This window comes from Miniopterus schreibersii (genome assembly GCF_964146895.1).
Source record: "Miniopterus schreibersii genome assembly, chromosome: 18".
Taxonomy (NCBI): Eukaryota; Metazoa; Chordata; class Mammalia; order Chiroptera; family Miniopteridae; genus Miniopterus; species Miniopterus schreibersii.
Genome location: NC_138121.1, coordinates 6,293,771 through 6,309,025, shown reverse-complemented (window position 1 = coordinate 6,309,025; position 15,255 = coordinate 6,293,771). Strand labels below are relative to the sequence as shown.

Below are 15,255 nucleotides of genomic sequence, written 5' to 3'. Positions count from 1 at the left end.
ATGTCTTTTCGGGAAGGGGCGAGTTTGCCTGTGAAGAGCCTTCAAAGCTTTGGTCTTTGGGTCGCTTTCCGGTGTCCCCAAGTTCTGGGACTCTGCGCGGTGAGTTGGTCGCGTCCCAGGAAGTAATCGGCGCCAGGTGAGGGTGGCAGGGCTCAGCGGAGTTCCCCGAAGCGGGACTGGAACGGGCAGCGAGGGTTGGGTGACACCGGGAGGCGCTGGAGGGGAGGAGGCCCGCGTCGCGCACCAAGCGTGTCGTGTCCGGAGCCTCAAGCCTGAGCGTGCGCGAGCGGCTGAGAGGGACGGTGTGTGACAGGCAGCGAGACAGGGCCAGCTGTGTCTCGGCCCCCTGCCTTTATTTGTAGGCGTGGTTCGCTGTGGCTGTGTGCGCTAAGCTCCCTCTAGAGCCTAGACTCTCTTAGGGCCTGCCAAAGGCCAGTGACCCCAGGGAAGGAGGCCCTGTACCGAACCCCAGACTGAACGGTTCAAGCAGGAGCGTCTAGTCCTGGGGTGGGAACTTTAGGTCTGGAAGTGTGCTCGCCACCGGCTCCTGGGCGGACGCGAGGCGAAGGTCTCAGGTGTTGGAAATGTTTCCACCGTGCTGCAAATAAGGACACAAGAAATCGAAAGTAACTGGGCGAGGCAAACGCCTTCAGCAGTAGCGTGCGCAGCCACCCAAAGCAAGCAAGCGGCCCACGGGAGGAAGTCGTTGGGCTTTTATCCCTAAGGCGGTTCCCCTGCGCCTGCCCTATTGGTCAGGGCGAGGCTTCACAGTCTAAGCCCATTGGCTAATTTGGAAAGGGGCGGGCCCTTGGATTGGGCAATTGGGCACGTGTACTGAGTACAGAGTCGGGGCCGCTGCGGTTAACTGGAGGCTGCGGAGGTGGGCATCTATTCAGTTTGGCCTCTTCTAAGCCCTTTGACAAAAAAGATTATTTCCTTCTTACACAGGTAGGGTTCCTAGAAGAGGCACCTCTCCTTGCTCCTTGGGGGCCAGCCGCGGGCTTCAGAGCCACGACAACCAGACCTCAGTCCCCAAGAATTGCTGTCGACTCAGAGATAAGAGTCCAGCCTCCCTTTGAATTCGATTTGGTTGTATGTGGATGAAGGCAGATGTGGCCTTTTTGGTTCTGTTTTTCTTTTTTAGTTAAGTCTGTCTGCTTCAAAAAACACTGGTGTCTCATGATTCCTCTTTCCCCTCCCGCTGCTGTCGGGTTTCTAAGAAGGACCCCGAGGAGGAGGAAAGAATAGTTGCCTGTTTGGAAATCGAAGTTCAGGTGAGTTTGTGTTTCTTTTCTATTCGTACAATTGCTTTTGCTTTTAGATCACGAGAATATTTGCTTTCTTTAGCCTGAAATATCTTGACTAGAAGTGTCTATCGTGGGTCTTCCCTCTGGTGAGTGACCCACCACGCTGATGCATCCCCCTTCCCAGTGGTCCCATATTGCCCTTTTCGTCAATTAATAGCCAACTGTTCATATGGCAAATTGTTCAATTCCTTCAGGGCATTCTCCCTTTCTGAGTGTTCTCCTGGTATCGAAATATACCTCCTGGAGTCAGGGTACATGCTCCATGCGTGGTGTGCAGGAGGCAGCCGATCAGTGACTCTCTCATCATTGATGTTTTTGTCTCTCCCTCTCCCTTTATCCCTCTGAAATTTAAAAAAAAAAAAGAAAGAATAAAAGAAATACACCTCCTGGAGATTACTGTTAGAGCTTTATTTTAGATTATGATTACTTGGGGAGATTAATATTTCGATAGTATGGTGTACAACCTATTTTTTATCTTCTCTACAGTCATGATTTTTAAAGCTCAAAACAAGATAGGAGAGAATTGATAGTTTCAGTTAATAATTTCAGTGTTGCGATGCTTTTAGGAGCAGTAATGTGCTTGAGCTTTGAGCATAGGGCTTTGCAGTGTGCGCCAACAAGGGCAGAGACTTTCATATAATCTTTTCATAGAAATCTGTAACACTGCTAAGCACAAGTTGTTTCAGGTCCAACTTTGTGTAGGTTGTGAGAGGCAGGCAGTACTGTGTTGCGGTTAAGAATGTGGCTCTGGATCTAGAGCATCTGGATTCAAATCCTGGCTCTGCCTTTTCCCAGCTGGATGAGCTTAGACAAATAATTCAGGCTCTCCTTGCCACATCGACAAAATCAGGACAAAATAATACCTACTGTATGGGATTGTAATGATGTGTTAACATATGTAAAGCTCCTTAGAACAGTACCTGCCCTATGATACAGGCTTGGTAGATATTAAGAGTTGCTATTATGTGGTGATTCTGGATCTTTCCCCATCAACTTTTTATAGATCAACATATGAAGAGAAATATGAAGATGATTGTGATGGGTGCTTGCAAGTTTAAAAAAGTGACCAAATGCTCAAATGGGTTAGTATAGGAAATCTTTACCTCAGGTCTTCTTATTCCAAGTGACCACAAACCCCTTGAAATTGAGACAGAGTTTTGGTAAATATTTGTAAAGTCATTTTATAAAGTGGGCAAAATGTATATGTTACTGAAATTATCAAGTGCACATAACTTCAAAAAGATCTAGCTCCATTGGTCTGGAATAAAAAGATATAACAACTGGGAAGGAGCTTGTAGAAAATTAGTGTCCAGTGATAGGGAAACAGGTAAATTGTAGCATTTCCTGTGGTAGAATAATATTCACTTAATAAAAATTTTGTTTATAAAGAATCAAAAGAAGGAAAAATGTAAATGATAATATTAAGCAAAAGTTATAGTTATGAACAAAAGTACTCTCAAATGTTAGGAGCTCTGTATGAATCCCATTAGAAAAGACAGGGTTTGAAAAGACATTTTTCAAGGATCATATCCAAAATGTTGTTTTCATTGGCCATTCAGTGAAGAAGTAGAAAGGTGTAGCCACACTTATCCAGCATCTACTCTTTACCAAATACATACGTTTTTGTTGAGTTTCTGTTTATGCGTATATATTTCCTTCCTCAGACTTTGAAGGTGACTTCCATAACTTGTGTTCACTCATGGGGGAATCTTTTTTTTGTTTTGTTAATCCTCACCTGAGGATATTTTTTCCATTGCTTTTCAGAGGGAATGGAGGGGAGAGAGGGAGGGAGGGAGATACATCAATTGGTTGCCTCCCACATGCACCCCAAGCGGGGCAGGGAGAACCTACAACTCAGGTATGTGCCCTTAACTGGGAATCAAACCTGAGAAGCAGGATCAGAACCTCTCAATATACCCACGAGATTTCTTTGGGAGTTTCAGCCATTGTTTTCTAGGTAGGACAACCATAGAAATCATATAGTTAGTATAATGCATGGCTGTCATTACAGTAATTATGCAGAATACCTAAACAAAAAGATCATTATGACCATAATACATTATTATATATGGCTATATAACTTTCCAAACATTTTTCATCTGTTGATGTCTGATCCTCAGCCTTTCTATGTTGCTATATACATACCACTTAAAAATGTAGTTATACTATATACATCATATAACCTCTTTTTTCTATTGACAGTAGATCTTGATTATTTCCTCCAACTTAGCATAGTTTCATAGTATTCCACTGCGTGGATGTCCTGAATGCATTAAGTCAGATTTTGGGCACAGGCTATTGCCCGAGGAATTGTTTGTACATCCTGTCTGCTCCTATGTCTTGACCAATTTTCCAAAGTCCTGAGCCCATGAAGAATGCTCTAGTCTTGGACCATGTGGACCATTCTCAGTCCTGACAGGTGGGAATGGAGGGCAAAGGATCTGACCTGGGGACGACTGAGTAGTCCAATTTCAAGCTCATAGCAACATCCCCAGAACTGGGTGGTGAAAGAAACCTTTCTGCTGAAGGACCAGGGGGTTTTGGGTGAGTGTTTGGATTCCAGGTGTATGGGGTGTGGATTAGCTTGAGTCATGATGGCATCAATTAAACATGATCTAAAGATTCCTTTTCCTTCCCCAGCTCTGGCTTTTCTGGACTCTGCTTCGACAATAGAGGAACCCCACAGAGCACTACTTAGTTCTTGCAATTATAGAACCATGGCTGATGTAAGTTGATATTTCTCTCTCCTTGAAATACAGTGATTTTTAGTTCATGAGAACCTTTTCCTTAATTATGCTAAAGCTTTCTACCTAATAGAACCCCATCCCTGAACCTGCTTCTCAGAGCCCTCCCGACGTACCCTTTCCAGTCGGTGTCATATTTGTTGAACACGTCATTCCACATCTCCTGCAAGCTCAGTCTTCTGTCAAGAACAGTAAAGGAATGGAGTCTTTTGTGGGAAGTACTTGAGCTTCTGTCAAAGAGTTGCTCAAAGAAATAAGTTAACCATTAGCACTTTTACTCCTATACAAGGAAAACCAATGATGGATTGATTTTATCTATCAAAGCACAGACAGGGTTTATATAAAACAAGGAGGAAAGAGGAGAGACTGAAAGACTAGACATTTTGGAAATGACAGATTCCGCTTTTCTGGCCAAGATGCTGATTGGCAGGAGCTAGGAAAGAAGCCAGTCGGAGTCCTGTTCCCTGAGATGGCTGGATGGCCACATAGCAGGCAGTTTCAGTTGTGTATTCTCTGGAAGAGCTTTGGTGTTTCGCTGTGGCATGTCCATGGCAGGCTGTCTTGGTCGTGCCTTTTGTTATCACCTCCATCTTCGTGGCACCAGGGCTGTAGCATTTCCCTTCTCAGAATCTCTCATTCCCTTGTCAAGTCTGTGGTATGAGGAGTTAGTGATGAGAGTCCCGTTGGATCACATGGGAAAGCTTGGAACTTCTTCACAAACCTGAGTTTTCCAGAAGGTTCAGGTGGAATTTGGGATTTTTTGTTCTCAGCCTAAGTCTGTGTGCGATCATATGCTTTGCGAGGCTTTCAGGATTACAGGGAGAGTGAGGGGTTCTTTCCAGGAATTCCCTAATTGATGAACATGTGCCAAAGTCCATTTTGTCATTGACCAGGACATGCAGTCTTCGGCAACATTTGTTATGTGCAGTGTCCTATATCATTGTCCTCCAACTTGGGGACAAGGAAGGTGTTAAGCAGCGGGTGGTTGATGTAACAAGCAGGTGATCCAGATTCTTAAGTACGATTACAAGGATTAAGGAAATCTTTAGAAATTTTGTTCAACCTACGTGTGTAAATATAAGAGTTATTAATCTCATATGGCCAAATGATAAACTGAATTGTAGCTAATAAAACATTTTATGTATTCATCATCATAAGACACAATTCTTAGAATGTAATCTAACAGAATGATTTACTTGAGGTTTAATGATAATCCTTAATGGAAGTTGTTTTTCTGAAGTAGAGATTTTGTAGTTCCTTTGGAGAAAATGTTTTCATTTTTGTTTTCCGTATTCCTAAAGGTAAGAGGTGGCGTAGCAGTTCACATTTATAAAGGATTTCTGAGGCGGGCACAGAGCAGGGAATGTGTGTATATACACCAGTAAACTCTCTTTCTCCCCTGCACTTTTTCTTCAATAGAAGAGAAACTGGGATTTTTAAAATATATTAGCAGACAGGACTGGAGAACTGAGTTATCTCACAGTATCCAGGAAGTTTTTTCTGCTGTCACAGGATTCTTCCAGAACATGTAGACACTCTGCTTTAGTCATACTAATTTCCTTACTTTTTCCTAGCTGTATGTATCACAGGCTTCCAGCCCAACAATAAAAATTGTTATATTTTCCCCTTCTTGCGGTTTATCCTTCACAACCTCTTTTTTCCTCTTGGAAATATTTTCTTAAATTCTTTAATTTCATAAGTAACTTGAGGATTTTTGGTTTTAGGGGTTGGTGACTTTCAGGGATGTGGCCATCGACTTCTCTCAGGAGGAATGGGAGTACCTGGACCCTGCTCAGAGGGACTTGTATGTGGATGTGATGTTGGAGAACTATAATAACTTGATCTCACTGGGTAAGGTCATCTGCCTGAAATCATTTAGAACCTCCTCTCTGCGACATCAGCTTTCTTCACTGGGAATTACAGGGCTATCTTTGAACAAACCAGGTGGATTTTTTCTTCCTGTTCTCAAAGGAATGTTTTGATAATTGTTGGGTTAGAAATGGGTTCATTGAGCACTTTGATCTTCCCACCCCTCAGTGAGCTTCAAACTTTCCTGTGACCCTTCCTGCAATGAATGACCTCTCTTCTTTAATGACCAAGGAGTTGGATTTATATTATGGGGCATTTATTTCATTGTCAGAGAAACCAGGTTTCATACTGTGTTTAACGTCAACATTTCTATAAATGATCTGTGTCCTTGCTACTCAAAGTGTGGTCTTTTTGTTTGAGGAACCGTAAGAAGGCCAGAGCAAAGTAGTGGAGGAGAGAGTATCAAGAATTAGTGAGGAGACAGGCAAGGCCCAGATAATAGCCAGTTTTGTTGGTTTGCGGGGAGAATGTAGGCTGTTTCCTCAGTGATTGGAAGCCATGACTTGGTTTATATGGGGTTTTAACTTTTTTATTGTTAAGCATTACGTAAATAAGTAACATCAGCTTCTCTGGGGCTGGTTAGAAATGCAGTTTGTCAGGTCCTACCCCAGACCTGCAGACAGAATCAGCATTTACACAAGATCCCCAGGTGATTTTTATGAACATTAAAGAAGCACTGCTCTTTGTTCTTTTCTGACCCATACACAGGTAGTATACCTAGGGTGGGGACCAGGGTCCTGATACACTCTAACTTTCAAAAGAGCCTCTTCACTTTAGATAGGGCTGGATTAAATGAACAGAATTCATTTCTTACTAAGTAAATGCATTCCTTTACTTACAACAAATTTAGAGTAAAAATTTACAATTTGAGCTAACTCCTAAAAACATCTCATGAAACTTTGTTTTCCTCTTAGCAAAGTAACAGCAGTAACAATAACATTAACAGTTCACACTGCACTTACTATAAACCAGGCTTTGTTCTAAGAACACATATATTAACCTATTTAACTTTCACAGCGTCCCTGTGAGATAGGTGCTATTTTATTTTTATTTTTTTTATATGTTTTTATTTTTTAGAGAGAGAGAGAAACATTGATGTGAGAGAAACATCAATTGATTGCCTCCCACATGCACTCCAACTGGGGATCGAACCTGCAACCTGGGCATGTGCACTGACCGGGAATCAAACTGGCGACCTTTCGGTGCATGGGATGACACTCAACCAACTGAGCAACACCAGCCAGGACACAGGTAGGTACTATTTTTATCTGAGGCATATATAGTTTAAGTGACTTCCCAAGGTCACACAGCTGGTGGAAGGCAGTGGCAGTGATTGGACATAGGAAGTCTGGCTCCAGAGTCTGGATTCTGTTTGCTCTAAAGAGGTGGAGCCTGGATGAGTTTCAGACATGATCATTTTCCTATCTATGTGATGTCATGGTCTTTATTCCCATCGTCCTTCTCTTCTCTGAAGTCTTTATCAACGTCATTTTACCTTTACTTTATTGACAATTATCTAAGTGTTCTGGCTTAGCATAGTCAGGTGTGGTGACATTATTGGAGCAAGGAGGAGAGTCCTGGAAGGTTGTGAGGGGAGGACCAAGAGAGTGGAATCCAGGAAGGCAAAGGAAGGAGGGAATCAACATTGTAGGAAACAACCTCGCAGGTCACAGAAGAGAAGCAGGAACATCTGGGGTGGTGTTTGGAAAGATCCCTACAGAGGTCCAAGGCCTGCAGAGTGAAGGCCTGACACCTGGCAGGAAATGGAGGTCTCATTTTGGGCTAGAAAAGGAACTTCATCTTGATCTCATTTCCCACACTCCTTGTTTTTCTTCTCACATTCCCCTCCCATTTCAGTGAGGAAGATTTTTTTTTTTTTTTGGAAGATGTTTTTTTTTTGTTTCCAGTGTAACCATTTTTCTTATATGTTCGATTCATCTGCTTTCCAGATCTTTTGCATTTCTCTCTGTGTGTGAGTAAATATATGCATTCATTCATAAATTCTGCAAATATTTTTGTTGTTTTTTTGGTTAATTCTCACCTGAGGATATTTTTTCCATTGATTAGAGAGTAGAAGGGAGTGCGGAAAGAGAGAGATACATTGATGTGAGAGAGACACATCGATTGGTTGCCCCCCACATGCACCCTGACTGGGGTTGGGGATCAAAACTGCAACCCAGGTACCTGCCCTTGACCCGGAATCGAACCCATGACCCTTAGGTGCACAGGCCATCACTCTAACTATGAAGCCATACCATCCAGGGCTGCAAATATTTTGAGTGCCTACTTCCAGCCAGGCATTGTACCATCATGAACAAGATTGATAACTTGCCTGTTCTCTTGCAGTTTGTGTAGTCAGGGAGAAATATAAAACAAGTAAGTAACTAACTAAATAAATAAAATCTTGTAATGGAACATGCTGTTTAGGAAAAGTAAAGGACATAAGAGAATAGAAAATAATGGGAATTGATAGGGCTAATTGATAAAGTGTTCAGGGAAAGCTTTCCTGAGTAGACACATGAAGTGGGATCAAATTATATGACTATATAGGGGAGGAATATATCAATCACTGTCAACAGCAAGTGCAAAGGCCCTGTGGTTGGAAAGGAACTTTACTGGAAGACCTGTAAGGCCAGAGCAGAGTTAGCAGTGGAGTGTGTACTAAGAAATTAGTCAGGCCTGGCCGGGCGTGGCTCAGTGGTTGAGCATCGACCTAGGATCCAGGCTATCAGGGTTCGATTCCTGGTCAGAGCACATGCCCGGGTTGTGGGCTTGATCAATGACTCTCTCATCATTGATGTTTCTATCTCTCTCTCTCCCTCTCCTTTCCTCTCTCTAAAATCAATAAAGATATATTTTTTTTTTTTTTAAAAAAAGGAAATTAGGAGATACGCAAGGGTCAGATAATACACAGTTTTGCCATTGTTGTTTTAGGAATTTGGATTGTTTAGTCTCTTTCACTCTGGAACAGTTCCTACATCTTTCCTTGACTTGCATTCCTTGCTGCTTCTGAAGATTACAGGTCAGTTGTTTTGTACAGTGCTCCTCAGTGTGGGTTTGTCTGCTCTTTCCTCATGATTAGATTTAGGTTATGCATTTTTTGACAGAAATATCACAGAATTCATGCTGCATTTTCCTTGCATCCTGTCAAGTTGTGCAAATGATTTGTCAATACTGTTGATGCTTCCTTTGTGCGATTAAGATCATATCTGCCAGCTTCCTCCCTATAAAGTTAATCTTTTTTCCTTTAATGAGTATTCTGTGAGAAGGAACTTTGAGATTATTCAGTATTGTATTCCCCTTCAAACTTTCAGTTTATTTATATGTTGGATTTCTAGTCAGTGGGTTGTCATCTATTTTTCCTATTATTTATTAGTGAAGCTTAAAATTTGAACTTGTTCCATATTTAACCACTGGGAACCCTGTCATGGTGGCTTCTGGTCCTTTGGCATGTCTCCACCTAAGCACTTCCTTATTTTCTGACACAACATGTTTCAGGCTCATCTTGCACTTTCCCTGTTCCAGCCTTAATATCAGCCATTTCTTCCAGGTGCTCTGGTTCCTTTTTGTCCATGGTATTTAGAAGCCAAAATCTGGGTACTAGGTTTGCTCATTGCTGCTGAGGGGTGGCTGCTCCCAGACCCTCTCAGTGGACGGAACTAGCAAATATACTTATATACTACATACGTACATGTACATGCACACACATTTACATCAATATATTGAAAACCTTGAGTTCACACAGACATCTCCAATTCCAACTCAACACTAAAAACATTCAAGTACCAAATAATTATAATGCAAGCCCTTATATGGCAATTCAAATTTATTGAATTATTTTTTGATGCTAAGTTGTACAAAACTGTGCTTCAAGCATGGAGCTGAGCTAGGACTAACTTTAATTAATTTTAGTTCATTTCTTGTTTCAAATTAGATTTTAAAAATCTTTCTTTGCTCTAAACTTCCCACATGGCCACTGATGGGCTAACCTCTTTTAGTGTATCAGGATTTGAGCTGGGTGGTTGTATTACAGCTTTAGTTAGTTTTGTTTCACTTCTTGTTTGAAATCCATTAGAGCCTTGGAACTAAATAACTGGTCAAACTGCAAGATGTTGTCTGCTTTTTAGCCCAACACCAACCACTCAGAAAAATTCCTGTGAAGGAGAATTATTTGGCTTAATGAAGTTGTTTTCTAATGTGGAGATTTTCTAGATTACAGTTCATCATGACAGTCATTAAAAGTTCAGCTGGAATCACACCTGGGCACAGAAGAGCTTGATTGATGCAAGGGTACATTTTGGTTTAAGGGACCATCTACACAGCAAGATGAGGGACTTGTTAAAGTGATCTTTGTTGAATCCTCCAGAAAATTGTCAAATCAGAACAGTAAGGTCACAAGAGTTGAAAAATCAAAATTGAATTTGATGAGGAGAGACTTGTTGCTTAGGAGTTCAGTAAGTCTAATCTAACTTACTTAGGGGTATTATTTTCAATTCATCTTTTATTTTTACTTTGGAGGACATTTTTCTGGTAGAGGAAATAAAATGTGTGGTTTTCTTGTTTTCTTTCAGATTTGGAGTCAACATATGAGACCAAAAATACCTTTTCAGGAAAGAACATTTCTGAAATAAATTTTCCCCAATGGGAGGTAAAGGAAAGAAGTAAAACCCTTGGTCTTGAGGCATCCATGATCAAAAATGATTGGAAGTGCAAAAGCAAATTTGAGGGACTACAGGAACACCCAAAGGAATGCTTCAGTCAAATGATAATCAGCTATGAAAAAATGCCCACTTACAAAAAAAGTAAATCTCTTATTGCACATCAAAGTATTCATAATCCAGAGAAACCCTATATTTGTAAGGAATGTGGGAAGACATGTAGTCATGGTTCAGAACTCGTTCAACATGAGAGAACTCATACAGCTGAAAAACACTTTGAATGTGAAGAATGTGGAAAAGACTTTTTTAGTGCCTGTCAGCTCACTGTGCACCAGAGATTTCATACTGGTGAGAAACGCTACAAATGCAAGGAATGTGGGAAGACTTTTAGTTGGGGATCAAGTCTTATTAAACATAAGAGAGTTCATACTGGTGAGAAGCCCTATGAATGTAAAGAATGTGGGAAGACCTTTAGTCGTGGCTATCATCTTACTCAACATCAGAAAATTCATATTGGTGTGAAATCTTATGAATGTAAGGAATGTGGGAAGGCCTTTTTTTGGGGCTCAAGCCTTGCTAAACATAAGATAATTCATTCAGGTGAGAAACCTTATAAATGTAAAGAATGTGGGAAGGCATTTAGTTGTGGCTATCAACTTACTCAGCATCAGAAAATCCACACTGGTAAGAAACCTTATAAATGTAAAGTATGTGGGAAGGCTTTTTGTTGGGGTTATCAGCTTACTCGACATCACATAATTCATACTGGCAAGAAACCCTACAAATGTGAGGAATGTGGGAAGAGCTTTAATTGTGGTTCAAGTCTTGTTCAACATGAGAGAATTCATACTGGTGAGAAACCCTATGAATGTAAAGATTGTGGGAAGGCTTTTAGTCGTGGCTATCACCTTACTCAGCATCAGAAAATTCATACTGGTGAGAAACCTTTTGAATGTAAGGAATGTGGGAAAGCCTTTAGTTGGGGTTCAAGCCTTGTTAAACATGAGAGAGTTCATACTGGTGAGAAATCCTATGAATGTAAGGACTGTGGGAAGGCCTTTGGTAGTGGGTATCAACTTACTCGACATCAGATATTTCATACTGGAGAAAAACCCTATGAATGTAAGGAATGTGGGAAGGCCTTTAAGTGTAGTTCAAGTCTTGTTCAACATGAGAGAATTCATACTGGTGAGAAACCCTATGAATGTAAAGATTGTGGGAAGGCTTTTAGTCGTGGCTATCACCTTACTAAACATCAGACAATTCATACTGGTGAGAAACCTTTTGAATGTAAGGAATGTGGGAAAGCGTTTAGTTGGGGTTCAAGCCTTGTTAAACACGAGAGAGCTCATAGTGTTGAGAAATCCTATGAATGTAAGGACTGTGGGAAGGCCTTTGGTAGTGGGTATCAACTTATTCGACATCAGATATTTCATGCTGGAGAAACAACCTATGAATGTCAGGAATGTGGGAAGGCCTTTAAGTGTGGTTCAAGTCTTGTTCAACATGAGAGAATTCATACTGGTGAGAAACCCTATGAATGTAAAGATTGTGGAAAGACTTTTAGTCGTGGCTATCACCTTACTCAACATCAGACAATTCATACTGGTGAGAAACCTTTTAAATGTAACAAATGTGGGAAGACCTTCAGTTGGAGTTCAAGCCTTGTTAAACATGAGAGAGCTCATACTGTTGAGAAATCCTATGAATCTAAAGAATGTGGGAAGGTCTTTGGTAGTGGATATCAATTTAGTGTTCATCAGAGATTTCATACTGGTAGGAAACATTATCAATGTAAGGAATTTGGGAAGACTTACTCATGACTCAAGCCTTGTTCAACATTATAGAACTCATAGTAATGATAAACCCTGTGAATGTAAAGAATGGAGAAGCCTTTATATGGACAACTTACTCAACTGGAACGATATTGGTGAAACTTTATGATTGAAGAGATATGAAAACATTTTTTTGTGTATGGATAAGAAGAGAAATCTTATTCTGAAGAAAACTTATGAATGTAGGTAATGTGCAAAAGCCTCACCTGTGTGTGGACAATTTGCTTGATATCAGGAAATTCATTCTAGTAAGAAATATTTTTAATATAAGGAATATGAAAAGGCCTTTAGAATTTTTTTTATTAAACATCAATTTATACTGATTTGAAACCATTTAAATGAAAGGAGTGTATCTTTGTTCATTACATAGAGTCTGATAAGCTTTGCAGAACTTATACTTATTAGAAACACTTTAAGGAATGTGGGAAGAACCTAAATTCAATTCAGTTCTTGCTCTGCACATCAGACTTTAAACGGCTGTGAAATCCTATGAATGTAAGGAATGCAGAAAGGATTATAGATGTGGTAAGCATCTTAGAATACATCAGAGAATTCATCCAAATGAGGAACCCTTTGGATTAGAATGTAGGAACAATTTTAGATAAGTGCTACTCAAACTGTTGTCTGGAGACTAGTGCCAGTCCACAAATTTGTTACCTGTCCATTATGAGATAAATGCATCTTCGCCCCTCCTACCAGTCTCTGTGTGGTTTCTTTTTATCCTTAGTCATAGACTTTTGTTCAGCTAGGATTCAGGCAGTTCTCAATGATGCTTGTATAGTTTAGTTGTAACTTTAATATGGGAGGATTTGAGTACTGCACTTACCTATGCTGCCATCTTGACCATAAGGCCTGGGATAACTTTATGAGTGTTATTATAAAGCCAATCTTAACTGCAGAGAAAATAAGAAATGAACCCACATTTTCTATGTCCATGTTCAGAGTCAGATGTGTCTGTGATTTTATATTTTCTTCATTCCTGTGACAAAGGTGTTGTGCCCAATTTAAAGAAAAGTTTTAAAAGGTTGGAAGGTTTAATTACGGGGAATAGGGAGGACAGTTCTGGCAAATGTAAGAGTGGAAAAGGATGGAGAGGTAGATTCAAAAGCCCAAGAAGAAAAAGGAAGGGGAAGAGAATAACTCAAAATATAGTAAAAACGGGACATATCACCACCATCACTGGAGTCATCAACTTCTCTCTAATCTTGAGATTAAAGGCTTATTAAGATTCCTGTCAGAGGGGAGGAGGGCGGGGGACTGGATGAAAAAAGGTGAAGGAATTACCCAAAAAACATACATAACACATAGACACAGAATACAGTGTGGTGAAAGCCAGAGAAAGGGGGGTGGGGGCTAGGTCGAGGTGGGCAAAGAAGGGGGAAAACGTGGATAGAAAGGGACTTAGGAACAATGGGCATGTGATGCAGTGTGCAGATAATGTTTTATTGAGTTGTACATTTGAAACCAGTATGGTTTTGCAAACCAATATCACCCCAATAAATTCAAATAAGTATGCCTAAATAAAACCTTTAAGCAAATTAAAGAAATAATAAAAAAAGATTCCTGGGGCCACAAAGCCACTTTTTATGACAATTTAAAATGGAGAAAAAGATTCATATACCAGCAGACCTCTGACACCTGGATGATGAGCCTGTCATTGCCAGGGCTTGTACCTGAGAGTGTGAGTTATAGTTTGGGAGCACCATGATCTCATTTCCCCCAGTGCACCCACTATGATGTCACTGGTAGCAATGACAGTCTTCAAGGAGAATTGAGAATATCTCAGAAACTTGGCTCAGGAAAAATAGTAACAAGCAATTACCAACTAGTGCTTAATGAGAAAACCCAGAGAGACCAATGTACTTTGTAGAGGAACATTTCTGTGATATGGGGAAGCAGCCACTGTTTCAAGAGGGGTTTCAATGGCTTGTGTGCAGAACCTGTGGAAGTACGGTGTCAGCAACTAACTCCCATGTGCTTGTGCTGACACTTTCATCTGCCACTTTTCTTCTGACTCCACAATCTACTCACCTCACCCCCCTGATTACACTGGTCTATGTTTACCGTCTGACAGCTGAGGCCAACTTAGTTTTTCAGCAGCCAGGGATTCGCTTTACTTATTAGCCCCACAGGGGCCTCTTGTTTCCCCATGCTGAAAGAGATTGCTTTTAAAAAGTCCAGCCTGATATCTAAATGATACACCAAACGTGGACCAATAGAGTCTCTTATCTGCCAGGCATTTTTCTCTGTACTAAGTATAAAGCAGGATTTGGCAAGTACTTTTTTTCCGTAAATGCCAGTCAGTATTTTAAGAATTCGTGCATTACAGGGTCTCTGGCACAACTACTGAACTCTGAGGCTTTGGTATGAAAGAAGCCAAATTATGAAATCCATAATTTTCAACTGTCACAAAGTATTATTTGGTTTTTTATTTTTTCCAACCATTAAAATAATGTAAAAGCGATTCTTGCTCTTTTCTTATTGGCCAGAGCCATATACAAATAGGTGGTGGGTTGGATTTGGCCTGTGAGCTCTAGTTTTCTGACGAATAGATGATTAACCAGTCAAAATCCTTGCCATAAGAATCCGGGCATTTTATTTGACTGATGGAAACCTACATAGAATAATCCAAATATAAATAAACATAATATTACACACTGTGATGAGTAACAAGGAAGAAGAGGCATTTTTTTAGAACAAAAAACCTCAAAATTTTGATGGGGAAATAAGAAATATTAGCTTAGTTTTAGAAATTTTCTTAGGATAGTAAGACTAAAAATTTTATTTTATTAAAAATGAAAAATCTTCAATTAAGCTGCCAAACCACTGCCCATAGAATACA

The 15,255-nt window shown here is 40.5% G+C and overlaps 1 protein-coding gene across 1 annotated transcript; it reads left to right on the top strand.

The window, feature by feature from the left end:
• Positions 1-13,106, top strand: ZNF283 (zinc finger protein 283). The gene is made up of 6 exons (XM_081118121.1): positions 1-99; positions 1,224-1,274; positions 3,948-4,033; positions 5,776-5,902; positions 6,998-7,171; positions 10,492-13,106. The coding sequence occupies exons 3-6, from the start codon at positions 4,025-4,027 to the stop codon at positions 12,399-12,401; spliced, it is 2,220 nt and encodes a 739-aa protein (XP_080974247.1). The 5' UTR covers positions 1-99; positions 1,224-1,274; positions 3,948-4,024; the 3' UTR covers positions 12,402-13,106.
• Positions 13,107-15,255: the final 2,149 nt, after the last annotated feature.